The sequence below is a fragment of the Callospermophilus lateralis genome, chromosome 3, assembly GCF_048772815.1.
Source record: "Callospermophilus lateralis isolate mCalLat2 chromosome 3, mCalLat2.hap1, whole genome shotgun sequence".
Classification (NCBI taxonomy): Eukaryota; Metazoa; Chordata; class Mammalia; order Rodentia; family Sciuridae; genus Callospermophilus; species Callospermophilus lateralis.
In genome coordinates, this window is record NC_135307.1 from 118,748,284 (window position 1) to 118,775,962 (window position 27,679).

Here is a 27,679-nt window from a genome sequence, read left to right on the forward strand (position 1 = left end):
AACCTTCCTAGAGGAGACTGGGTTAGGTTAAAAAGACAGCGCTCCGTGGGCTAGGAATCATTTATAAGGCTGGTGGAGTAAACGTGACTCAATGAGAGGAGAACGGCTTCCATCTACCAGAACCTCCTGAAAGAGCCATCTATATCCAAGGGCGGCCAGAGGCCAAGAAAAGGCGCTGAAGCTTCGGCTCCTTTAAGAGGCGTGGCCTCGCTGCAGCTTCTGCGAGAATGATTGGCTGAGACGACTGTCCTTGGACTCGAGAGGTGGGCCTCGGTTGCCAGGGAATGCCCCTGGGGAACTGCGGCGGCTGCGCGGACTAGCGAGGTGCTTTCTGGGGCCGGGGCTGCGCGAAGGCGCGGGGGTCTGCGGGGAGAGCCGCGCAGGCCGAGCAGTTCCCAGCGGGGAGGCGCCGCCGCCATTGCCCCCTCGCTCGGTGAGCGCTGCCCCGCTCGCCGAGCCGGGCCTCCGCGGGCCTCCGGCACCATGGGCCAGTGTGGCATCACCTCCTCCAAGACCGTGCTGGTCTTTCTCAACCTCATCTTCTGGGTGAGAGGGCCAGGCGGGCAGGGAAGGGCGCGGGGCTGGCGGCTCGGCGGGGGAGGCTTCGGTGGAAGCGCCCGACGGGGGCCGGGGTGGGCCTGGACAGGAGCCGTGGCGAGGCTGCGGCCGAGGCGCGGGCAGGGCCCGGTCTCCGGGGCCATTTCGCTAGGTCGCTCCTCGGCCAGACCAAGGCCCGCGCGAGGAGAGCGGTGAAGGGAAGCTTTCGGGAGCTTCCCACGGCCTCCACCCAGCGGCCTCCGCGGCCCCGGCCTGCTGGCTTGGTGCCAGGGCTCCGCGTCGGGAGACTGGGCCGAGCGCCCCCTCAAGCTTCTGGAGCAGCCTGCTGGACGGGGGACTCTAGTTGCAGAGTGTTTCAAAACCTCAGGCCCGAAACAGGATACTCCTCAAAGGGTCAGGTTCCACTTCCTTTGTCAGGCCCCCAGCAGAAAGGGTGGCAGTCCCGGGGCAGGCCAGCAAAGGGTGCAGATATGCGGGGACGCCACCGAGTCCCAGGCCGTGAATTTTGATGTGGAGCTCTTTGTGTATGGAGAACTGTTTGGCTGGTCACCAGCCCAGAGTCTTGAATCGGGGGGGTTCAAATTGAGAAGTCAAATATTCCTTTGACCATGAAAATCTTTGTATTTGCTTTGGTCATGGGGTCGAAAAACCTTAGGTTATAAGCCTTGGTTAAATATGATTCAGATGTCACAAGATTTTGAAAACAATGAGTTCACTTTCATAAAAAGTGCCCTTTGAATTTCCTTCGACCTGCCCTCAGAGAAAGGGGTATTTATAATTATCCCATCTTAGTTCTGGTCCTTATCTCACCGGGCACTTCTGTAATAATCTCCACCCACTAGTCCACTTGGACCTTGTACCCGGATAAATCCTTTTAAGCTTGCCTTCCATCACATTGCTTTATTTAAAAGCAACGCACAACAGCTTCAGCAGTAGAATAAGGTTCAGCCTGTTTCTCGTCTGGTATTGAAATTGAAATTCTCAGTGTGGTCCAAAATCCCCTTTCCTCCCTTTCAGCTTTCTTATAAACACTTACTAGCCCTGGACAGTTTTCTCTGTCTGCAGTCCCCAGAAAAGTACTTGAACATTCCCACTAATCATGCTTTATTTTATTTTTAATTTTTTTGCAGTGCTGGGGATCAAATCCTGGAAGTTTTTTTTGCATGCTAGACAAGTGCTCTACCATTGAGCCACATCCCCAGTCCCATAACCATAGCTTTGAATGTCCTTTTCTTCATCTCCACTGGTCCCCAGTCAGCTACTTCCTCCCACCAATATGCACACCTGTTCTGGAAAGAATCCTTACTCTTTATCCCCAACAAAGAATGAAACCTTTCGTATCCTAATTGTAGTAGCATAAAAAGTTACTGATAATAAGGCACTTTCTTTTTGGGGTATTTGTGGAAGAAAAGAGTGAGGAAAAGAGGCCTGACTGGGAGATAGTACTTGTTCAAAATCACCCACATGGCATTGGGATTTCCATGATTTCTTCTTCTCTAATTAGAGCAGTGTTTGTTGAGTTAAAGGCCTTTTAAAAAAGAAACCTAATTTTCAGGGATTCCCCAAATGAGAAACACTTTGTTGGATAACAAGATACTTACTAAGAGGCAGAAACTTGGCTTGGTACCTTTTTACAGTTGCTTGTGATTTTATGGGCATAACCTTGGTTTTGAAGCATGTGTATTTAGGCAAATTCTAAACTATTCAAGCTCTCAGACTGGCAGTGTTAATGTGAAAAAACATTGGAAATACAGGAACCATTTCCTTTAATCAAATTTTTAGTTACAATATAATATCGGTTAATTCCAAGTGATTGTTCATGAATCTTTGAAAATTATGTAAGTTATATGTACTATTATTTATTCCACTGAAGAAGTTTATAGTATTGAACTTCCTTTGTTTGAGTTAGTAGGATAGTAAGATTTTTTGTGAGCTGTGATAAAGAAGTTAAGCAGACATACAAAGAAAAAAATGTGGCATAGTGCATCATAACCAGTGAGGGAACGGTACTAGTTGTGTCTCCTAACAAATTATCAGTTTATGGACAAACTGTTGGAATCTGATACTGGTCAAAATATTTAATATTTGAGTGCCTACCACATACTAATTACCCTTAACTTTACATGGAATATTATCTGGCAGGGAATACTAGCATGCTTATTTTACAGATGAGCACTTTCAGATTTACTCCAAGGTGTGATAGAGCTTGTCAGTATTAAAACCCAGATTGTCCCATACTTTAGAACCTGCTGTGTTAGAGCAAGGTGTGATTTCAAAAGATTTAAGTAGCTAAGTGTTAGAGCATTCGCCTCACACATATATGGTATTGGGTTCTATCCTCAGCACCACATACAAATAAAATAAAAGTATTGTGTTCGCCTACAACTGAAAAAATTAAAAAAAAAAGATTTAGAACAGGGAAGACTCTTGTTAGACTATGTTATAGGCACTTTCTCTAAAATATACTGATTTTAACATTGTTTAGAAACTGTACCAGCATTTAAGCTACACAATTTAACTTGTTTATTTAAAAAATGTTATGAATGAAGAAATACATTCAAAACATGTTAACTGGGTCTTCCTGGATATTTGTAATGCATTCTTCAGTTCTAATAAGTATATTCTTGTTTAGTTCCCCCCCATTTGTATAAGTGGAAGAATAAATATTCCCCATAGAGGACATCAAAAGTTTAGGTTCCCTTGGTACCAGTGGTAGTGAAGTGTTAAGTTTAATGGCTTTGGAAAGATATTTATTTACTAGCAGGGATTGAAGCCAGAAGTGCTTAACCACTGAGCCACATCCAACTCCCCCCCCCCCCCCATTATTTTGAGACATGGGTCTCACAGAGTTGCTTAGGGCTTCCCTAAATTCTGAGGCTGGCTTTGAATTTACCATCTTCCTTCTTCAGCCTCCTGAGCCACTGGGATTATCACCTCGCCCAGCTACTTAAACCTTATAGTTTGGTATCTTGGTTCCCTTGGCAGTACAGTGAATATTAGATAAGTACAATGAAGTAGATAAGTACAAAAATACTAAGGCTCTGACTGACAAAATTGTTCATGTTGATTTGGTGTAGATAGTTTTGGACGGTACAGTTTTTAAGAAAGGTCTTGTGCAAAGGTGCAAACTAAAAGGGGAAACAGTCATTTCTAAAATTCTGACAATTTTGTCTTAACAAAAAGAGTTCCTCACCAAATTCCAGAATATTAGAGTTTGTAGCTTGAAAGAAATTGAACAACTAAAAGAATATACCAACTTGAATCTCCCTCTCTCTTTTTTTTTTTTTTGGTAATACCATGAATTCAACCCAGTGCCTCTCATATCCTAGGCAAGCTATCACTGAGATACCCCCAACCCTTTTAATTTTATTTTGAGACAGGGTCTTGCTAAATTGCTCAGACTGGCCTCAGATTTGAAACCCTCCTGCTTCAGCATCCTGAGTACCTAGGAATCTTTGCTTTTATGGAAGGATTATAGCTTTAAATATAAGTGTATCAGTGCTGGTCGTGTAAACATTTATTAAAGGAGGTTAGGAGCGTTTGGAGTAAACAGCTAAATTTAGAAGACAGGTGTAACAAATAGTCATTAGTCTATTTCTATAATGGGCACTTTTGTACTAAGATCTTCCAGGATTTTTATTTTGGTAGGCCATGTGATATAATCCAAGAAATCTCAGCTAAAACAAGTTTATATCAGTGCTTTCTAATATCATGTTTTTATTCTGGTAAATTAATTTTTTAAGTATTTAATCAAGTCCTTTTTTTCTACCCTAATAGAAAAAAAACAGTTGGATAATATTTATTTTGCACATATTTATCATAGACATGACAGACTGTTAAAAAAAGCTTTTCCATGCTTGTAGAATTTATAATATTTAGGCTGATGTTTCCATCTATTATGAAAGATGATAGTAATACAAAACACCTATGTAGTGGGGAGCAGTATCATCAGAAAGAAACAACTTCAGAATGTGGACCTTCACTAATCAACCTTTACTCATGAGAAATGTTCACCCTATATGTGCAAATCATTTTTGAAAGTCCTGTATAACCTTTAAAATTTATTCTGCCTTAAATAACTCACCAAACTTCCCTCTGTGACTACATATAATTGAGGAAGAATGCTTTGTTAAACAAATATAAAACAAACATTTGAGCACTTACTTTGTGCTTATGTTGTAGATGTAATGGTGAAAAAGACAATAAAGATTCCTGTTCCTATAGAACTTTAAAGTGGAGCAAGACAATTAAAAATGAAAAAGAAAAATAGCAAATAGTGATGTGGTATGCAAAGAGAGATAATGGGATAATGATTGATTGACTGCTCTAAATTGGCAGAGAAGGTTTCTCTTGGGAGATAAAATTTAATCTGGAATATAAGGAGGAGCCAGTTGGGGGGTAAATTGGAGGAGGTGGGGAGGTTTCAGGATTGAGTGAACAGGCTATAGGCCATAAGGCAAGGATATTCAGATTACCAAGAGAAGTCTCATGCCATCATCTTTTGTTTAAAATATTATAATAAAATTTTTTTTCCCCAAGTGTTGTCACCAGTCTTGTACATACATTGTTTTCTAGCATCTCCTACACTTTTAAGTTGGTAGTCTGATATTCTTACATCCTGGAAGTTGTTTTTCTGTCTTCTGTATTTCTCCTATTTTGTATGACTGTTCTGACAAAGATTGTATCATTGGAACACACCTTCAGCCAACAATTTTTTTTAGTAATTGTTTTTCAGTTCAGTAGAAGAAAAGCTAACTTTGTCAGGAAGCAAGTCATGGTATATATAGGAAATGTATTTTTTTTTAATATTTATTTTTTAGTTTTAGGTGGACACAATATCTGTATTTTCCATTTATGTGGTTCTGAGGATTGAACCCAAATTTGTTATAATATTTTGATGACAAACCCTATTATTATAAACCTTGTGCATGCTAGGTGAGCACTCTACCACTGAGCCACAACCCCAGCCCGGAAATGTATTTCTTAATTTGTCTTTGACAGTAAAGAAAATTAATGTTTCCAGTCTTACTACACTCTTAGTCATCTGTCTCCTGACCAATTGCCTTGTGAACCCTGAGTAATCATTTAGAACTTGGAATCAGTGGGAGAGCTCTCTGGAACAGGATGTTTATTAGCCTTCTAGGAAATTTATCATTCTTTAAGGTAGTTTAATGAATTTTATCCGATAAAATTCAATCCAAGTTAGGATCTTACGTTGCAGAATATTTCATAGAGTATACCCTAATGATCATTCACTTCATAAATGGTTGCTGAAGATCTACTGTACCCATTAATGAGAAATACAGAGAGTAAAAAGACACAATCCCTGATGTCTGACAGCTAATGGGAATAGAAGACTCTTAATTAATATAATTTCTAGATATACCTCCTCCCATCCCCAAATATCCATGGATAGTCTCAGATCTTCCTTTAAAAATATTATCATTTCTTCCTCCTCTTCATCCCTTTTCTTTTTGTGGCTTGGCAGAGTCAAGAGATGAGAAAAATTATTTGCATTTATATGTTTCTTTTTAATCTAAAAGGAGTCAGTAGTAGATGTTGACATACAGCATTTTACATTGTTGCTGCTACTGATTAAACACATAACCCAGACATAGACAGAAATCTACTATTATAGAGCTTAGGCACTCTAGGCTCCTACAGTACCTGACTCTAATTTTTAGAATAGAATGGGGTAACAGAGAGTCTCAAAGAAAATTCATATTTTAATTCCATGCTTTTCAGATGACCCTTGAAGCCCCATGAGTCTGAAAATAGCCAGTTTCCTTGCTGTTAACAATAATTTGACTATGGCAATTGGTTGATCTCCAAATTCATTGCTATCTGAATGGGATAGGTTTAAATTGGATTAAATAGAACAACTTGTTAATCTGGATAAACAATAATTTTTAAAAACTATATAAGGAAAAGGTGAAAACAGAGTAGAATTGAGGTTTATGGGCTTAGGAATATCATCAGAGTAATACCGTAAAGGATTAAAATATTTCTTACAATACTCATTAAAAAATATATTTTAAAAAATTAAGGATGTGTATATATGATTGATTTTTGTTGAGTTCTCTCTTGGTAATAATGACAGTTATGTTGATGGCAGAAGTGATTTATTAAAGCTTTACACTCAAAGTAGGATTTTTAAAATGTGTATGGTGATATTTATGAAACAAAGACTGTACTGAAAGAATCTGAATTGTCAGATAATCAGAAAACATCTATAAAACAAGTCAAAGTCAAACCTAAGAAAAGCGATAATTGGGAGAGATTGTTCCTAAAATATTTGCAATCAAAGAGATGCCTATTTTATGTTGGTAATTAAGGACAGATCTAGGAATTCATCTATTTGGGGAAAAATCAATTTCAAACGTAATTTAGGATAATTTTCTGATTATGTAAGTTAGCTATATATTTAGGAAGATGCTAAAAAGTATTTTTTAAGAAACCAATATCCACATAATTCTACCATTCAGGACAACCAAATTAACATTTTGGTTTGCTTATAAAATGTCTTTGTGATATATGTGTTTTTCCATTAAATTGCAATAAACATTATGAAGTTATGCCTTAATAAAATACTTCAGAACTACAATGCAAGCATTCCTCTGACTAGGACTTTTTCTTTTAACTATTACACAATTTTGTTTTAATATTTTGATGACAAACCTATGTACAAATCTTTGATTCCTTCTGACTTATTTACTTAAGGATGATTTCTAGAAGTGGAATTAGAAGGTATAAAAGTATAAATGCTCAGTATGAGGCTGATATATGTTATTTTCCCCCAAAATAACCTTCACAATGTCTTTGAATACTGCTAAGCTTTATTAATGACCAATTTGTTAAGTAGAAAATAAGATTTTAATAACTGCAGAAGCTCTTGGTAAGAGTAGCTTTAATTTCCAAAAGTCTTTGGAATCGTCTTTTTTTTCCCCTCTTAAAAGTCATTAAGAGAATAAATGAGATATGTAGGCAGTGGACTTAGTAAAGGAGTTATGGTGTTTAGTGACATGAGTTATTTTATCAGAGTTAAATCAGAGTTGAAACAAGATAAGACTGGATTAGACAATATTGAATTAATTTAATATTTTATAATATTAAAGTAGATTAAAAGATTTAAATGATACTTTAAGAGTAACAATAACATGAGGGTAAATGCACTGCATAGAATTTCTGATAATTCCTTGGAGAGGAAAAGAGAGGTATATAAAAAAACTAATGTGACTATACAGAAAACTCATTTCAGAAAGCTGAGAGCCACATGTGGTGGCATGCCTATAATCCAAGCCACTTGGGATATTGAAGCAGGAGGATAGCAAGTTCAGCAAATTTGCGAGACCCTGTGTGAAATTTAAAGTTTTAAAATGACTGGGGATGTAGCTCAGTAGTGACCTGGATTCAATACTCATTAAAAAAATATATATTTTTAAAAATTAAGGATGTGTATATATGTTTGATTTTTGTTGAGTCCTCACTTGAAAATCTGCTTTTATAACAGTCTAGAGTACACAGCAGTTTTTGCTTCATCTCAACTATTTTTTTTCCCTCCCAAATTTGAATCACTTCTGCTTTAACAATTGATTGTTTTGAGGCAAAATCCCTGCAAAGGAGCAGATCACGCAGGCAGGCAAGAACTTGTCAGGTACTGTGCTTTCAGGTGAAGTCCAAATGGTTCCTGGTCTTTACCTTGTCCTTATCTTTGCCGGTTCTAAATGTGATCATCCTAGTCTCCTACATACCATTGCAAGAAAATCACTTCTGTTTTTCTTTGCTTCATCTTTACCCAAATGTTCTGTATATGCTTCCACCTTCACATTTTTTAATTTCCATATAGATAACACTTGACAACGGAACAATTTTATCTTTCAGCTTGTAACAAGTCTATTTCTTTTTAATATTGCCACATTCCAATGGCAAGTTTCACTGTGCTTGATGAAAATTAAGGAACTCAGTAATTTTGTGATTTGCAGCATTTCATCAGCTCATCTGTTTTTTTGTTTTTTGTTTTTGTAGAAGATTTGAATTAATCCCCAGAAAACTAGTCTCTAAACATCAAAACAGTCTAATATAGAATGGAAGTTCTTACTTTAAGAGATTTTACATTTGTGTATATGTAGAAAAAGGATAAAATGAAGTATGGTACTTTTGAAATTCATAAAAATAGCCAAAGCGAGCACAATAGCTTTATTTTTAAGAGGAACAGCTTGGTGTCATGGAAAAGCACTGGCTCTCCTAAAGTTTTAAAATACTGTGACTTAAAGCATAGGTATATTAAAAGGTTAAAAAAAAAGTGATTTTTTTTACATCTATAACTTCAGACCGCAGCCTTTCCCTTAAATTTCTTTTCACTTCTTTGTGAAAAGCATGAATATTTTTAGTATACTGTCCTTGTACAAATCCTCCTTATAGGCTCAGATTCTCTCAGCAGTGACTAAAGCAGTTCAGCTGCTTCCAAGTTCTACATTTCATCTCCTATTGCATTGCCCTCCCCCCATTCTCTTCTTTGCAGCTGCTTTTGTTGGCAGAGCCCAGATCCTTTGATAGATTCCAATCCCATCACAGACCTTCAAAAGGAGGATTTAACCAAGCTCACCTGTTACTCGCTTTTCTAATGTCACAAGTCCTACATTGAAAATCTGACTGACTACAAAGTCCTTGTACACAGTAGTTAGGAATTATTTATAACATCCCCTGCATTGACGATACAAATTGCTTTTCCCCTGTTCTTTTGGATGTTTTTCATACAAGTGGTTGGATGTCTTTAAGGCAATTGCTGATAGCTGGTTTTAGTCTTCAGCTGTTGGGACACCTACCCTGCATTTTCAAAATAACTGGTGTTATAAAAATAAGAAATATTTCATGAATATTATACAACTGAAGATACAAGAACCATACACAGATATCATTAAAAGAAAATTTTGAAGTTGTCTTCAGTTTAGGAAAACATATCCTCTATTTTCAACTTCTATTGCATTTATATATAGATTCTCATCAGCAATCAGTACAGTTTCCATTTTGGTATATGCACCTGGTACATTGCTTCCTGTTATATGTTGCCAAAATAATCTGTTATGTTCTCATCTCTACTATGTAAATTGAATGTTGACTTGTTTGCAGTGTGGGAAAAGAAAGTGCTCTAGAGTCGGTTTCACAAGAATGGTAAAGCTTTACAAATGGTACCTCCTACTAGCCTTCCAATGCATTTGTTATAAATCTGATTTTGTCAGTTGTTAATTTTTTTCCTATCTCTTTGTAGTCTCATTTTCAAACAAGTGACCCATTCTGGGTAGAGGGAGCAGCACAGGAAACATTTCACTTGATCCATGGCTAAGCAGCACTTAAGTATAAGTCTTGCAGTTCTTCAGTGTCCTACGATTCAAATTAATCATTAACACTTGACAACAGAACTATTTTATCTTTCAGCTTGTAACAAGTCTTTTTTTTAATATTGCCATATTCCAATGGCAAGTTTCACTGTGCTTGATGAAAATTAAGGAACTTAGTAATTTTGTGGATTGCCTTCAGTTTAGGAAAACATATCAATATATATGGAGGATAAAACTGGAGGATATATGTAATCAATATATATTGATTGTAATCTCTCTCTCTCTCTCTCTCATATATATATATATATTCATTCAGATTCATGTAAGTTAAAACTTCGTTTACTATCCGGGTGCAGTGGCCCACACCTGTAGTCCCAGCTACTCAGAAGGCTGAGGCAGGAAGATTGTTTGAGACCAACCTGGGCAACATAGCAAGAGACCCTTGTCTCAAAACAAAAAAAACCAAAAAACAAAACAAAACAAAAAAAAACTTCATTTACTAGAAGCCCAGAAATGGAATTCATTTTAATTTTAAGCCTTTTAAGAAATAAATATTTCCTTTGAATAAGAAAAGCTAAGAATCTAAAGGATAGATGATTAGTGAAAATAGAGTGGGTAGAGTTTGATAAATTCCTTTTTAGGAGGGCTGATTTATTCCACCAAAATGTTATGTGTATATATGTGTATATGTGAATGTATAGCATAAACATATAGTATTTTATTAAAAGGGCATTTGTTACAGAGTCCATATACTTCTGTAATAAAGGTACCCAAACTGTTGAACTGTTGCTTCTCTTTTCCCTTTCTGTGCTCATCTTCATCCCATGCTACAAGAGCAAATATGTCAGTGAACTGAGTACCTTTGAACAGTCCATAAGTACCATTTATAAACTAATGTATGCCAGATGTAATGGCCATTAGTATTCAGTAAGCTGGATGAAGTTGCCAAATCATGTTTAAATAGTGAATTAAAACCAAACATTGGGCTGAAGAGAAAGCACATACAAACCAAAGCTTACTATAGAGATAGGATGGTGATTTCAAAAGAAGAGATAAGATGCAGTGAACTCAGTGAATTTTGACTGATACCTATTATGTGCCAAGCGCTGTTCTAGCTGATAAGTGGTAATACAGGGCTTAAAGACAGGTAGACACAATTTGTGCCCAGAAGACTTGTTGCAACATGTATAACTATAATTGAAACAGCTGTAATAAATGCTTTGTTAGAGCTGTGTACAAGGCAATACTTGAATGGACGAAGGGCATTTAATTCAGCCTGAAACTGTCAAGAATGGCTTCCACAAGAAAGAGGTGAATTGAGGCTGCGTCCTAATAAGTAAGAGAGCATTCTAGAGACAACAGGAGAGGTAAAGAAGTGAAAGGATATATGCCAGAACAGACAGACTACTTAGGTCATCTCACTTATTTGCCTCATCCTTATTTTAATCACATTTATACCTTGATCTGGTTTGTATTTTAACAAAAATAACCGTAGTAATACAAAGAACATATTATTAATGGGGAAGGAGAGTCGTCAAGATTTAGGTAAACAGGGATAAGACCCACATTAAGACAAATACACAGTGGTTAAAGTTGAGATATTCAAGTAATGTGTTAGGAGTAAACTTGAAGGAGTTTGATTGCTGGGATATAGAGGTGGGCCAAGAACAGAGTATAAGGTAACTGTCAGGTGTTCAAACAAAAAATGTGTTTGATGCCTTTTGCTCTGTGAGGAATGTAGGGAGAAATTAATGGTACAGGCAAGAAGACAGGATTTGAGACAGGTTGAGGTGAGTTGTCTATGGGACTTCCAAATGGAAATGTGTAGGTACAAGATGATAGGTTACATCGTGAGCTAGAGAATGAGTGAAGAGCTGGACACCACGGTGCATGCCAGTAATCCCAGTCACTCTGGAGGCTAAAGCAGGAGGTAGCAAGTTTAAGGTCAGCCTGAGCAACTTAGTGAGACCCTGACTCAAAAAAAAAAAAAAGACTGGGGTGCAGCTGAGTGCTTCTCGGTTTGATCCCTAGTACCTTCCCCATCCCCCCAATGTATGAAGAAGACAGCAGAAGATAATATCCAGGAGTTCCCTAAGATTTCAGAGTCTGGAAAGAAAAGTCCATGAAAAGAATGAGAAAGTAAGCAGCTAGGGAAGTAGGAAGAAAATCCACAATGGGGCCCCTTGGAAGCCAGAGGAGGACAAATAATTTTTCAAAAATTTCTTCCATTCTTCTCATTTAAAACATATATATACATCAGATTACCTGCCCAACTTTACATAAATGGAATATTTTTCAGATGCAACAGTGATTCTAACGGCCTAGTATAAGAAAATGTATTGATGATACCCAGGCTTACTGAGTCCCACAGACTTAAGAAATGAACAGATTTTAGGTTCAGAGGAGTGAATGGTATCTCTACAATTGTGGGAGCCGTTTTTAGTTTGAAGATGGTTTATATATTAAAATTTTATAATTTAATTTTTAAAAAATAATAAAATAATTCTGTTCCTCTGAGAGTTAAACAAATGATCTTATTAGAATAAACACTTGGCCTGACACTGCATTTGCTTTCATGTATAAGCAAGTGACATTGGTGTGTCAGCACAGAGTTGGTACTCAGTGATAGAAAAATTGATGGTGATAGAGGGGGATTTGTGTAAAACTCTGCAGCTGAGTAACAGCTAAAACACATTGGGCACTCACTTTCCCCTTGGATCCTGTAACTTTGTTATTCCAAGTGTGTTAGACCCAGCAGCAGCACCTGGGAAATTGCTAGACCTGCAGGCCCACCCCCAGACCTCCTGAATCAGAATCTGCAGTTTAATAAGGTCCTCATGTGATTCGTATTCACATTAAAGTTTGAGAAACACCATTCTAAAGTGCTTTAGCGACTGTGTGCTCTGGCTTTTTATCATTTCAGTCTTTAGAACAGCAAGTTTTATTGGAAGTGGGTATTGTACTTACTGGTTGGTATTCTCTTTTCCCAAGAGGGTGGATAGAGAGATCAGATGTGTAGATTTCTGGAGTCAGTTTGCCTGCTTTCAAATCCTACCTCTGTCATTTATGCCTAATCTTTCCATTTGTGGAGTGCAATTATGGTGAACAAAGGTGTATTACCTCCACCACCTCATCTATCTCCACTGGACATTTAGTCGAGGTACAGATAAACCTTTGGGTGGCTGGGTATACACATATGTGTGTACTTGTCATCAGTGCTATTTGCTTCATGCATTCTTGGTCCTAGCTGAACCATCAATTGTTAAAAATTTAGATGGGCTGGAGATGTGGCTCAAGCGGTAGCGCGCTCACCTGGCATGCGTGCAGCCCGGGTTCTATCCTTAGCATCACATACAAACAAAGATGTTGTGTCCGCTGAAAACTAAAAAAAATAAATATTAAAAATTCTCTCTCTCTCTCTCTCTCTCTCTCTCTCTCTCTCTCACTCATTCTCAAAAAAATTTAGGTGATGTTTGGAAAATTTTACATCTTTATCTAGTAAAGAAATGTTTTTTAAAAATGGATCATAAGAGATGTTTCAGCTTCATTGAAAAAAGTCTACAAGTAGATAAGTTTAAGAGTGAAGGGAACTCTCATTAAATTATATCCTACTAAGGAATAGTAGAAAAATTTTACTGGGAGGGCTTACAGACCATTGCTGTGGCCTTGTTTCCTACAGGGGGCAGCAGGCATTTTATGCTATGTGGGAGCCTATGTCTTCATCACTTACGACGACTATGACCACTTCTTTGAAGATGTGTACACTCTCATACCTGCTGTAGTGATCATAGCAGTAGGAGCCCTGCTTTTCATCATTGGGCTAATTGGCTGCTGTGCCACAATCCGGGAAAGTCGTTGCGGACTTGCCACAGTAAGTTAACACTTCACTAACTACATGTGTCATCAGAGCATGCAGGAGTATTTCATCTCCGTTAACTCTCTCGAATTGAGCTTGAAACTGAGCTTGACTCTTCTAATTGGAACAGAATTAGCACTTGTCTTAAACTTCTAGCTGTTGTCTCTGATAATTGCTTTCTGTCAAGAGACTATTTAGAACTACTTTGTGCTTAATTTTTGACAATGTCTCCTTACAGTTTGTCATCATCCTGCTCTTGGTTTTCGTCACAGAAGTTGTGGTAGTGGTTTTGGGATATGTTTACAGAGCAAAGGTATGTTGTCTGCTGTGATTCATGCTTTAAAAGGTAATTTAATTTTTTTTTTTCAAAAAAGTAGTCATTTTATCAGAATTAACATCTTCTGCCTTATTTCAGGTAAGGTAATGCTTTAAATATCTAAAGTTAATTAGAAATTATTTTTATATAATGATATCTATATACAGAGTATAAATTTTTTATTACATTTAATTTTCTTTAAATTATCACCTAATGCGGCAAGATGCAGTGGTGGTGCACACCTGTAATGCCAGCTGTGCAGGAGGCTGAGGCAGAAGGATCCACAAGTTTGAGAGGTCAAAGGCCATTTTGGGCAGTTTAGCGAGACCCTGTCTCAAAATATGAAAAGGGGTGGAATGTAGCTCAGTAGTACTGAGTTCCCCTGGATTCAAGGCCCAACACACACACACACACACAAATCTTACAGCAAGCTACAAATTATAGTTGATCAGCTGACAAGTTTGTTACTATTTCCTTAGCCCAGAGAGTCCCTGTGTTTTGAATGGCAGGGTTGTAATACATTTTCTGTTTTCTGAGTATCTCATTTTTCATTGCCTCTTTTTAAGAATCCCTTGGGTGTGGACATAGAAAATATTTTGAGTGTGGTCCTACCTTTTACCCTCTTCCTGAAGAACACAGGGTCTTGCCTTTTAGAACACTTAAGACAGCTGTTGTCAGCATTCCTTCTTGCCCCTGTCTTCTCTTAGTCATTCCCTTTGTTTCCCCTGTTTTGCTGTTTTTGCTTTCTACTAACAGTACCACTTAAGACTACATAAGCTACTTTAGTTAATTTTGATATAATTTTAGAGCCATGGTGTAATAGAATCATTCTTACTGTCATTTACAGTTTTAAGTCAAAGACATGGTATGTCAAGTTGATATTTAAACCATTGATACCTAAGGAAGGTACTAAGCAACTGTAACAAGAAAAAAAAATCACAATGAATCATGTCCCTGTAATCTAATTACTAGTCTTTTCACATCACAGTTATAATTACAAAATAGGTCTAAACAATTTAGAAAGGGGTAAAGAAATTCTGGTACAAAAAACTATTAAATGACAATTACCTGCCACTGTTGTAATTGTCAGCAATAAGTTATGAAGTTTGCTTCCCGTCTCTTCTTTGACATACATTGGACAGCAAGCAGCTTTTTCATAAAGTACCATTCCTGAAGACTGAATTTTTTTTTTTTTTTTTTTTTACTTCTTGATTACTTATGCTCGTTTGGCTCAGCCAGGTCTGAACATTGAGTAAGTAAAATAGAAATAATGTTGGTATTTGTCCTAGAAATATCTTACAGAGGCTTCAAAGTTGGTTTTGCCTCCTTTGCATTGATTTGGGGGTATAACTTGGCTAGAATGCTTGCCTAGCATGCATAAGGTCCTGAGTTCAATCCCTAGGACCATCAAAATTTAAAAAAAAGGAAGGCATGTATTTATAGAAAATCAATCACTTTCTCCTTGAACGGACTGTTAGAGTTATTAGCTTGCCATCTTTCACAGTCTTTGAATGCTTTTAATCTATGAACTGTGATATTTTTGAACCTTTTCCTTCCAATTAAAATCTATATGAAGGCAGGAAGGAGAAAAATCTTTCAAGAAATTTATGGAGAGCTGTGACAGTTTACAAATGTGCCATTTAGGTATTTTAGTGAAACCTTGACTAATGGTACCTTTAACATTATCTTTGAGGGACTGAATTCTTTGTTTTAATTCAGGTGGAAAATGAGGTTGACCGCCGCATTCAGAAAGTTTATAAAACCTACAATGGAACCAATCCTGATGCTGCTAGCAGGGCTATTGATTATGTACAGAGACAGGTGAGCTTTCTTGAGGCAAATTTGTTTTTGAGGACCACTCACTAATGGGTTAGCATTAAACTACTTCTGCAACTACTGTGTAAATTGGCCTTGTGTCTTCACACCCATGATTAACCAGCATCTTAAACTCTTTAGTAATCTGACTTCCTCCACCCTCCTGCCAAAATAGACAGGTGATGATGGAAAAGAAGTATATATCATAGGGAGATGGAAAGACTAAGTATGTCTTAAGAAAACAAGATCAGAAAAGATAACAGGGCTGGGGTTATGGCTCAGTGGTAGAGTGCTTGCCTAGTATGTGTGAGGCACTGGGTTCAATTCTCAGTATCATGTATAAATAAATAAAATTAAGGTCCATCTACAGCTAAAAAAAAAAATTAAAAAAAGATAACAGACAAAACTATAAAATAGTAATTTAACATGTAAACAAAGATATATTTTTGCACCCATAATAGATTTTAATACCCATAACCTTGCCTCAAAAATTATCAGCTTTTTAATCAGTCTTATCTATACATATTTTATGCTTTATTATCTTAAATCACAACATTTCAGAACAAAAATAACCAGTAATACAAATTATATCTCAATAATAACCCTAAATGTTAATGACTTAAACTCACCAATCAAAAGACATAGGCTGGTAGATTGGATTTTTAAAAAAGACCCAACAATATGCTGCCTTCAAGAGATTCATCTCATAGAAAAAGATGCCCATAGACTGAAGGTGAAAGGTTGGGATAAAATATACTACTCATATAATCTATGTAAGCAAGCAGGGGTTTCCATCCTCATATCAGATAAAGTAGACTTCAAGCCAAAGTTAATCAAAAGGGATAAATATGGACATTTCATACTGCTTAAGGGAACCATACATCAACAAGACAAAACAGTTATAAATATATATGCCCCAAACAGTGGAGCATCTATGTTCATCAAACTCTTCTCAAGTTCAAGAGTCAAATAGATCACAACACAATAATTCTGGGTGACTTTATTACACCTCTTTCACCACTAGATAGATCTTCCAAACAAAGCTAAACAAAGAAACTATAGAACTCAATAGTACAATCAATAACTTAGACTTAACTGATATATACGGTGTATTATCCATCAATGAGCGAATACACTTTTTTTCTAAGCAGCACATGGATCCTTCTCTAAAATAGTAGAGATACTCCCCTGCATTCTATCAGACCACAATGGAATGAAATTAGAAATCAGTAATAAAATAAATAAAAGCTACTTCAACACCTGGAGACTAATACTATTGAATGAACAAGGGGTTGCAAAAGATATCAAGGAAGAGATTAAAACATTCTCAGAGGTAAATACACCGATACAATATATCGAAATCTCTGGGACACTATGAAGGCAATTCTGAGAGGCAAGTTCATTGCATGTTCATTCCTTTAAAGAAGAAAAAGTTAACAAATAAATTACCTAACATTACATCTCAAAGCCCTAGAAAGAGAAGAACAAATCAACCCCAAAAGCAGTATGAGACAGAAAATAATTAAAATCAGCTAAAATCCATGAAATTGAAACAAAAGAAACAATTGAAAAAATTGACAAAACAGGGCTGGAGATGTGGCTCAAGACGTAGCGCGCTCGCCTGGCATGCGTTCGGCCTGGGTTCTTTCCTCAGCACCACATACAAATAAAGATGTTGTGTCCGCCGAAAACTAAAGAATAAATAATAAAAATTCTCTTTCTCTCTCTCTCTCTCTCTTTAAAAAAAAAAAAAAAAAAAAAGACATTTAAAAAAAATTGACAAAACAAAAAGTTGGCTCTTTGAAAAAATAAATAAAATTGGTAAATCATTAGCCATGCTAATGAAGAGAAGGAGAGAGAAAACGTAAATTACTAACATCTGTGATGAAAAAGGAAATATTATGATGAACACTACAGAAATACAGAAGATAATTAGAAATTATTTTGAAAATTTGTACTCCAATAAAATAGAAAATATTGAAGGCATTGACAAATTTTCTAGAGGCATATGATATGCCCAAACTAAATCAGGATGATATACACAATTTAAAAACAGTAATTTCAAGCAAGGAAATAGAGGATGCCGTCAGAAGCCTACCAACGAAGAAAATGCCAGGACCAGATGGATATACAACTGAGTTCCACAGTCCTTTAAAGAAGAACTAACACCAATACTTCTCAAACTAGTTTATGAAATAGAAAAAGAGGGAACACGTCCAAACATATTTATGAGTTCAATATCACCCTGATTCCCAAACCAGACAAAGACACATCAGAGAAAAAAAAATTTCAGACCAACATCTCTAACGAATATAGTTGAAAAATTCTCGATTCTCAGAATTCTCAAAAATTCTGGCAAATCAAATACAAAAACATATCAAAAAGATAGTGCATCATAATCAAGTAGGGTTCATCCCAGGAATGCAAGGTTGGTCCAACATACAGAAATCAGTAAATGTAATTCATCACATCTCTACACTCAAAGATAAAAATCATATGATCATCTCAATAGATGCTGAGAAAGCATTTGATAAACTACAACATCCCTTCATGTTCAAAACACTAGAAAATCTAGGGATAACAGGAACATACCTCAACATTGTAAAGGCTATGCTAAGCCCCAGGCCAACATCATCCTAAATGGAGAAAAATTGAAAGTATTCCCTCTAAAAACTGGAACAAGACAGGGATGCCCTCTGTCACCACTTCTACTTAATATAGTGGTGAGCAATCAGAAGAAAGAAATTAAAGGGATATGGATAGGAAAAGAAGAACTCAAATTATCACTATTTGCAGACGATTTGATTCTATTACTAGAAGACCCAAAACATTCCACCTGAAATCTCCTAGAATAAATGAATTCAGCAAAGTAGCTGGATATAAAATCAACACCCATAAATCAAAGGCATTTCTGTACAACAATAACAAATCCGCTAAAAGAGAAACTAAGAAAACCACCCCATTTACAATAGCCTCAAAAAATAAAATTCTTGGGGGCCTGGGGTTGTGGCTCAGTGGCAGAGCGCTTGCCTCACACACGTGAGGCACTAGGTTCGATCCTCAGCACCACATAAAAATAAGTAAATATAATAAAAATATTTTTAAAAAAATAAAATAAAATACTTGGGAATAAACTTAACAAAAGAGGTGAAAGACCTCTACAATGAAAACTACAACATGCTAAAGAAAGAAAAAAAAGATCCTAGAAGATAGAAGGATCTACCTTGTTCTTGGACACTTTGTTTTTGAAAATAATATTTAGAACCAGATATTTAACGTGTAAGAAGAAGAATTTTTCTTAGCTAGATACTACGTTTTATAGATAATGTGCTTTTCATGTGGAGGTTTTGGGGCTACTAGCCATGTGTGACTAGCATGCCAAATTGAGTTCATGAGGCTGAGGACATAGCTCAGTGATAGAGCACTTGCCTAGCATATTCAATGCCCAGGGTTTGATCCCCAGCAGCATGAAAAAATAAATAAATAAATAGTTTTTAGTTCTTCAGTCACTCTAGCCACATTTTTAAGTGCTTTCAGCTTCGTGGCTAATATAACCATGTTGGACTATGCAGCCATAACGTTTCTCATGTTGCAAAAATTCTCCTGGACATCAATGGCCTAGAATAGTTTAATAAGCTCTGTAGCGCATGGAAGTCTTAAAGCTCAACCCTGGTATATGTGTATTGTAAGGAGTACTATCTATTCTCTTTTCTTCTAGTTGCACTGTTGTGGAATTCATAACTACTCAGACTGGGAAAATACAGATTGGTTCAAAGAAACCAAAAACCAGAGTGTCCCTCTTAGCTGCTGCAGAGAGACTGCTAGTAGCTGCAATGGCAGCCTGGCCAATCCCTCCGACCTCTATGCTGAGGTGAGTCCAGGACTGGAGTCCAGCCTGATAAACCTCTTTTCTACTGCCTTATACTACCTGAAACTTCTTTTCTATCCCCTTTTTGCTTTCTTTAATATCGTTTTGTTTTATAGTAAATCATTTTTAATGTATTATCTTTTGTTTTAATTTTGTGTTTATAAGTTGCTCTATTCATGTAATGTTTTTTTCCCTCTTTAGTTTCTTTCATTTCTGCCAGTGAGTAGCAGTAGTAATCTGTGACTCTGCAACTCTCCTTTTAAAAAGATTCCTAATGAGAATGACTGTGTATATTACAGGGATGTGAGGCTCTAGTTGTGAAGAAGCTACAAGAAATCATGATGCATGTTATCTGGGCAGCACTGGCCTTTGCAGCAATTCAGGTAAGCAGAGAGAACATGAGTTGTTACCAGGGTTAGCTGCTTCTCTGAAGTCGGCTCTATGTGGTTTTAATTCCTAAGTAGAGTGAATCTGTGTATGTAGGTAACCTAGAAGTGATTGCAGTACCAGCCACAAGTTTCCAACCTTTTTTTATTTCTAGACATAAGACCAGAATGGTCTAAAGAAACCAGAGATCTGTTGGCAAAGGATTACATGTAAAGGAACTTTGCCCTATTTTCTTGTCTTTATTAGTGAGTTATCTATTGAGGATAAAAACAGTTGTTATAGTGTATTCCTGGGGAATATTTAATAGAACTTCATAGAATTTTTAAAAATCATTGTTTTATTTCAGTTTGAAAATGGAAAGCTATATTTCAATCTTTTGTATTCTATTTTTCCTTTTAGTTTTTATTTTCCTATTCTTGAGGTTTTAGTTTCAAGGGCTTAGTTTTTATAGACTAACAACCATCCAGAAATTTGTAGTATCACTTGGCACATATAGAAGTGTGCTATTCCATTGTTGATAGCTGAGGGGGCATAATTTCCAATTTCTGTGAAATAATAGTTTAGGCAAAGTAGCTGGTAATTGCTTGATCACCTCTCACTTTATCTGCTCCCACCCCCCCCCCCAAAAAAAACCCCACATGCTTATCCCTTCCACATAAAAACAAAGAGAACATTCCTGTTTTCTTAAGAATATACAGTGTATCTTATAGTTTCCCTTAGAGGAATGTCTTAGAAGATTCTTACAACTGAAAATAGCCAACTATTTGAACAGGATTAAAAAAATTCTTTACATCAGATCTGGTTCTCAGAGTTCTATTTTTTATTTCTTGAAATAGTTTTAGGGTCCAGAGACTATATTTTTAGAAAGTGTAGATATCTCTTTATTGTTAAGTTAATTGTAATTGCCAAATAGCTTAGGTTTCCTACCTTTGTGTATTTGAACAGAAGCTAGCTAGTATATGTAATGGAAAGTATCTTTTAAATGGCAAAAGGGTGATTGTTTACTTGGCTATATTCAGCAGCTCTGAAATAATTTATTAAAAACCTTAGCTGTGTATTCACTATGGTCTCTGCCTTTTGAGCATTCACTTTGTGGCTCAGCATAGGAGTAATATTGTAATCAGTAGAATATATTTGATATTTTGATTATCTATGCAAAACATTAATTTAGATAAAAATAATGACATAGGTGGGAGGTGCCTTTTCCCAAGTGGAATTTTGGTCTGTGCATTCTTAATGATTTTCTGTTTGGTAAGGCTGTTAGAAAAAAAAGCTTTGGAACTATATGGTGCTTATGTTTGTGCCATATGCAATATATATGTAAAAAATGGATAAAAAATGTCACTTTATCCATACCCCTCATCTAGTTAAATTTATTAGCCAGGCAGATATTTCTTCATTAAGTGTTTTTCAGTGGAAACAAATATTTTAACTCATTTCTAAATTTAAGTATGTCTAGCATATATGTTTTATATTTAAATAACACTAACTTAAGTAATACCTGGTAATAGTTTGTTATTTTGAACTCAGGGATTCTAAGTCAGGGATTCAAAGCTTTCACAGACAAAAACTTTGATTTTTTTTTTTTTTAAGGGGGAAAAAAACATTCATTTGAAATACTGAAAGAATTTTCTCTAGTTTTGGGGGAGCAGACAGAGAGGCTGGTTGGTTGTTTTTGAGTACTTGTAAATATTCTAATATTTTGGTATTCAAAATTGGTGTAGGTTGGTATCCTGGGTTTGGAAAACCAGAACAAACTCAAATATCAGCTTTTATGCTTGGGCACCAATTTTTTATATAGAATTGTACAGCAAGAAAAAGCACTTAGAGAGTCCACAGTCCTTGACCCCTTTGTTTTGCCATAAAAATTAGAGGAAGCAAGGATAACATGATCTATTACTATTACCATCACACAGGTAATGACAAACTAAAGCTTGAATTGTGGTTCCATTTATACTCTGTCCAGTTACAAATATAAGAATTAAAATTCTCAGAAGATCAAATTTCTAAATTGTTATAAATCCTGATAATTAATGGAATTGTCAGCCTTTGAAGTCTGACAGTTGATCAAAATGGAGTGATCAAGAGCATATTTTTACAGAGGACTATTTCTTGCAACCATGTGACTTTTTTCTGGTCTGTCTGCCAAGTGTGAAGGAGGTTGGGACTGTTCTTTCCTTCTCTTTTTTGATTACCAGTTAGTTATTCATTAAAATGAGTAAAATACATAAGTAAATGGCACTTGGGGTCAGACCTCCCTGGATAGAAGTTAAGATTAAGTAGCTTAATTCTGACATTTTTAAAAAAAATAATATTCTAGAGACTTGGGCTGGGGTTCAGTGGAATAGTGCCTGCCTCGCACATGTGAGGCACTGGGTTCAATCCTCAGCACCACATAAAAATAAATAAACAAACTAAAGATATTGTGTCCATCTATAACTAAAAAATATTTTTAAAAAGTAATATTCTATATCATTCTTCCTTTAAAATTTTACAGCATGAGAAGTTAATTTGAGTGTTATGGTTTTTTTATAAGTTGAGGAAAATCAATCTTTTTTTTTTTTTAACTTGACACATAAGAAGTGTACATATATATGGAATACAGTTTGATAATTTGGTATATGTATACAGTGTGTAAGATCCAATCAAAATATTAACATTTCCCTCAAATGTTTATCATTTCTTTGTGTTTGGAGCCTATGAACTCCTCTCTTCTAGTTCTTTATAAAACATAAGTTGTAAACTAGAATCACCCTCACTGTATTTTGGTATCAGGTATCCATCCTTTTTTACTCTCCCCCACTTTTCCTTGTTTCTAGCAATCACTTTTCTGCTTTCTTCCTCCGTGAGATCAACTTTTGTAACTTCCACATACAAGTGAGAACAAGTGGTACTTGTCTTTTTCTGTGCCTGGCTTATTTCACCTAACATTATGTCCTCCAGTTCCATCCATTTTTGCTATAGATGAAAGGATTTTGTTCTTTTTATGACTCAGTAATATTCTATTATGTATATATTACCACAGTTGAGGGAAATCAGTCTTAAATTTTGGTAGTTTTTTAAAAGTAAAAATACCCATTTGATATGCTACAAACTTGGTCAAAGGTAAGCCTTCTTAGTTTTAACCTGACTTCTTGAGTTCATCTCTATAGAGGTAACCACTGCTGTTTCCCACATAGATTTCTAGAAATAGTTTGTACTTATACAAGTTCATAAATATTTTTTAAGCAAATAGCTTATAGGATGCAGTCTTGTGCCTTGCTTTCTGTTTTGAGATTAAGATTCACATACAGTTGTAAAAAAGAATATAGAAAGATAACCTTGTGTGTTTTGCCCATTTTCCATCAGTGATAACATTTTACAAAACCCATAGTATAATACTACAACCAGGATATTTTGGTTTTGATACAGTCTACCAGTCTTACTCAGTAAGATTCCTCATTTCTCATGTGTGTATTCAGCTCTATACAATTTTATGACCTCTGTAGGTTCCTGTATCCTCCAGTACAATCAAGTTACTGAGCAGGTTCAATACCATAGGGTTCCTTCCTGGTACCCTTTTATAACTGTACCACTTTCCTCCTCCCATAACCTAACATCCAGTAATGAGACCAACCACAATTTCTAAAATTTTATCATTTCAAAATGTTATATAAATGGAATCATAGCTTGTACCTTGCTCCTTTAAAAAAAAAAAAAATTAGGGCTGAGATTGTGGCTCAGTGGTAGAACGCTTGCCTCACACATGCAAGGTGCTGGGTTCCATCTCAGCACCACATAAAAATAAATAAAGGCATTGTGTTCAACTACAATTTAAAACAAAATTTAAATAGCATCTTTTGGATATAAATCTACTTTATTTCATGGTTGCGTAGTATTTCATTTTATGGGTATACTTTATCTAATGGACTTATATAAAAGTCTTGCTATTATAAAATGCCGGTAGTGAATATCCTTTGATATGTGTTCATATATCTATAGCAAAAATTTATAGTTCTCAAACTCAGAGATTGGAATATATGCATGAAGTTTGATAGGTATTTCCATATTTTTCTCAGAAAAGGATATTGCTGATGTGAAAGAATTCTTCTATAAGAATTCCTGTTTCCCATACCACTAACTACATAGAATATCACAGAACATTTTACTTTGGTAGTCAGGTTTTTTAATCGCACTTTTGTTTATATTTAGTAATCATTTTCTTGCAGTTGGTGATGGTGTATTTAAGCGAGGTGTAGATTAGTTCTGATCGTTTGTATATCAGAGAGAAAGTTTCATTGTAGGATATGACACTGGAGCCAAAATATTCCCAAATCTATTGTTGGAAAATCTCAATAATCAATGAAATTTCGGTATAGCAAAGCTTTGGAAATGGTTCTATAATATTTAATGGTGAGAAGTTACAGGGGCTGGGATTATGGCCCAGTGGTAGAGTGCTCGCCTGGCATGTATGAGGCACTGGATTCGATTCTCAGCACTGCATATGAATAAATTAAAAAATAAAATAAAGGTGGGACTGGAGTAGTAGCTCAGTGGTAGAGTGCTTGCCTAGCATGTGTGAGGTACTGGATTCGATTCTCAGCACTGCAAATAAATAAATAAACAAACAAACAAATAAAAGATTCATCAATAACTTAAAAAAATTTTTTTAAAAATGTATCCATCTACAATTTAAAAATATATTTTTAAAAAAGTTATGGTATAGAGCTTTATGTTCTTAAACAAATTCTTCCTCAAGTTTGAGTGGGGTTTTATCATGCTTTTTAGTTTGTTTTTAAATCAATACAAGTTGACTTCATTAAAATAAAAGGAAAGAAATGAAACTTATTTCATACTTCATTTCAAGAATGCTGACTCCTCTAGAAATTAACCATCTAAAAGGAACTTGAGGAAGTGGGGATGGGAAGAGAGATTCCCTTACCCCACCCCCAGCATATCAGTAATTTCTGAGTTTAACATTTTTATTGTTGATTTTAACATTGCCTGGGAACATAATTGTGTTTGATTTTATAGCTGTTCTAAGAATGTTTTTATATACAATGAATAGCAATATATTTTTCTAGGAATTAGACACTAAACATTGTCTAGAATTGGCTTAAGATATATAGTAAACTTTCAACAATATCCACTTATAAAATGTCTTTAAGGTGCTTTGTACTAGAAGCACTCAGCAGATATTGATGTAATGGAACTGATAGATTTGAACAGCAAGTACACATCCTGAATGGGCAGAATAGAGGCTAATGTGAGGGTATAATCAGAGTGTGTGGCTTTAAACTATCAAGAATTTAGAATGAGGACATCCTTATTCTCTGTATATGTGTGTCTCATTAGTAGCTAATCTTCCACTTCAGACTTTTATAGTCTGTTTATGGACCTTGTGCATTTTGTTGAAATTAGATTGACCCCCATATGTACAGAGAGTGCTGCCTTTCAAAATCAAATAACTTAGGCCTTTTGTTGACAATGAAGAGTTAGAACAGCAAATTAACTTTTATTTAGCCCTTAGGTTACTCTTTATATTTTGTAAGAAGCTGGGTCAAAAATTTTAGAAGTCTTTTTCTCTCTAATCCAGTTTAATCCTCTTGCTTATCCAAAATAACATGGCATAACTTTATTACTATTTCAATATGCTACCACATAAGGATTAAGACTTATTAAAATAAAATGTGAAGGAAGAATGACCTTTAAAAAGTAATGTGTATGTAATACCACAGACCCAAACCTGGATTTTGAAAATAGTACATGTGAAAGGAATGAAAACTTCCAAACTAGTTTTTTGGCATCAGAATTGGTTTTCTACCACAGGGCTATTCATGTACTGAATTCTACTGAATTGTGTGGATTATTATAAAGCCTGTTCCCAAAAAGATGCCTGAAAAGGTACCATTAAACATGTGTGGTCCTTTTTTTTTTTTTTTTTAAATAGCTTTATTTATTTTTATGTGGTGCTGAGGATTGAACCCAGGGCCTCCCACGTTAGGCAAGCGCTCTACCACTGAGCCACAACCCCAGCCCCAAACACATGTGGTCTTGATCATTCCACTCTGATATTTTGTTGTCTAGTATAGAAGCCACTTGATACAAGGATCTAAGTTAATTGAAATAAAAATTTGTACCAGCTACATTTTAAGTGTTCAGTAGGCACATGTGGCTAGTGACTGCCATATTTAACAGAACATACAAAAGGTTTCCACCACTTGGGCTGGGGTTGTGGCTCAAGTGGTAGAGTGCTCACCTAGTATGTGTGGGGCACTGGGTTCAGTCCTTAGCACCACATAAAATTAAAATAAAGATATTGTGTCCACCTAAAAAAATAAAAAATAAATATTAAAAAAAATGTTTCCATCACTGTACAAAGTTCTTTGGACAGTGCTACTCTAGAATGTGATAATGGGGATGCAGTAAAAGAGTCTTGACTCTCGGCCAGCTCGAAGTTCCTGGGTATAAGGCAGAAGCTTAGTTCTTAGACAATTAAAAATAGTGTATTTATAACAAATTTTTTCTTTCACTATTATTGCTTTTTTGGTGATTGATCACTGAAATTTGAAAGAGCTCCATTGCCAATAAAGAACATACTTGTCATACAGGGATTTTCAGCCTTTTCCCCCATTGTTTTCTTCCCACAGCTGCTGGGCATGCTGTGTGCATGCATCGTGTTGTGCAGAAGGAGTAGAGATCCTGCTTATGAGCTCCTCATCACTGGCGGAACCTATGCATAATAGACAACTCAAGCCTGAGCTTTTTTAGTCTTGTTGTTCTGATTTGGAAGGTGAATTGAGCAGGTCTGCTGCAGTTGGCCTCCTGAGTTCATCTAGTTAAAGCACACACATACACTGGTGTTGGACAGAGCAGCTTGGCTTTTCATGTTCCTACCTGTTTACCAACCACCTATGACTTTCCCCTTGTTCCAGCTGACTCTCCATGCCCCTAAGTGTTTAAGTTCAGTGGTAAATGTTCTAATTTCAGAACCATTTACAAGTTGCATAGTGTGGTAGAATTAAAGGAGGATGTGGGCCTGCTTCTGTTGCCTCCAGGCAGTAATGGGACTGATGGTTGTAGTGTCACCAGGTCCTTTCAATCTTTATAGTGGAGAACTCTTGGCCAAAGGTTTTTGGGGGGAGGGGGAGGAAGCCAGCTGTCTGGTTAAAGTTAACACCAGATGGTGCCCCTCATCAGTGTCCTTTTAAAAAACATATACTATGTAGTCTGATAAGCTAGCATCTGTACAAATGGCTAAAATAGATTTTAGAATCATACAGTGTGTATCTTTGTTCATCTTCAAAATCAGAGACAGATCTTTGAAACTAGTGGTTTTTAATCAAAGCTGGCTTTATAGGAGGAGTTTAATGTATGCACTACTGTTTTAAAACAATTAGTATGAGTGTGTGAGTGTGTTTTTGTATGATTGAGCCCATTCATCCTAAGTCTTAAACTTGTTAGAGATAATGTACCCATGTAGACTAGCAGAATAGTATGTAGATGTGATCTCAGTTGTAAATAGAAAAATCTAATTCAATAAACTCTGTATCAGCCCTCAA

At 36.1% G+C, this 27,679-nt stretch overlaps 1 protein-coding gene across 1 annotated transcript; it reads left to right on the forward strand.

The window, feature by feature from the left end:
- The first annotated feature begins 299 nt into the window (after positions 1–299).
- Positions 300–27,679, forward strand: Tspan3 (tetraspanin 3). Its single transcript, XM_076851152.1, has 7 exons — positions 300–546; positions 13,576–13,767; positions 13,991–14,065; positions 15,788–15,889; positions 19,602–19,754; positions 20,051–20,134; positions 26,768–27,679. Exons 1-7 carry the CDS (start codon positions 484–486, stop codon positions 26,858–26,860), a joined length of 762 nt encoding a protein of 253 aa, XP_076707267.1. The 5' UTR covers positions 300–483; the 3' UTR covers positions 26,861–27,679.

Coding starts and splice junctions, on each gene's coding strand:
- Tspan3 (XM_076851152.1), top strand. CDS start 484: ATGGGCCAGTGTGGCATCACCTCCTCCAAGACCGTGCTGGTCTTTCTC. Junction 13,768..13,990: donor GTCGTTGCGGACTTGCCACA/GTAAGTTAACAC, acceptor GTCTCCTTACAG/TTTGTCATCATCCTGCTCTT. Junction 14,066..15,787: donor GATATGTTTACAGAGCAAAG/GTATGTTGTCTG, acceptor GTTTTAATTCAG/GTGGAAAATGAGGTTGACCG.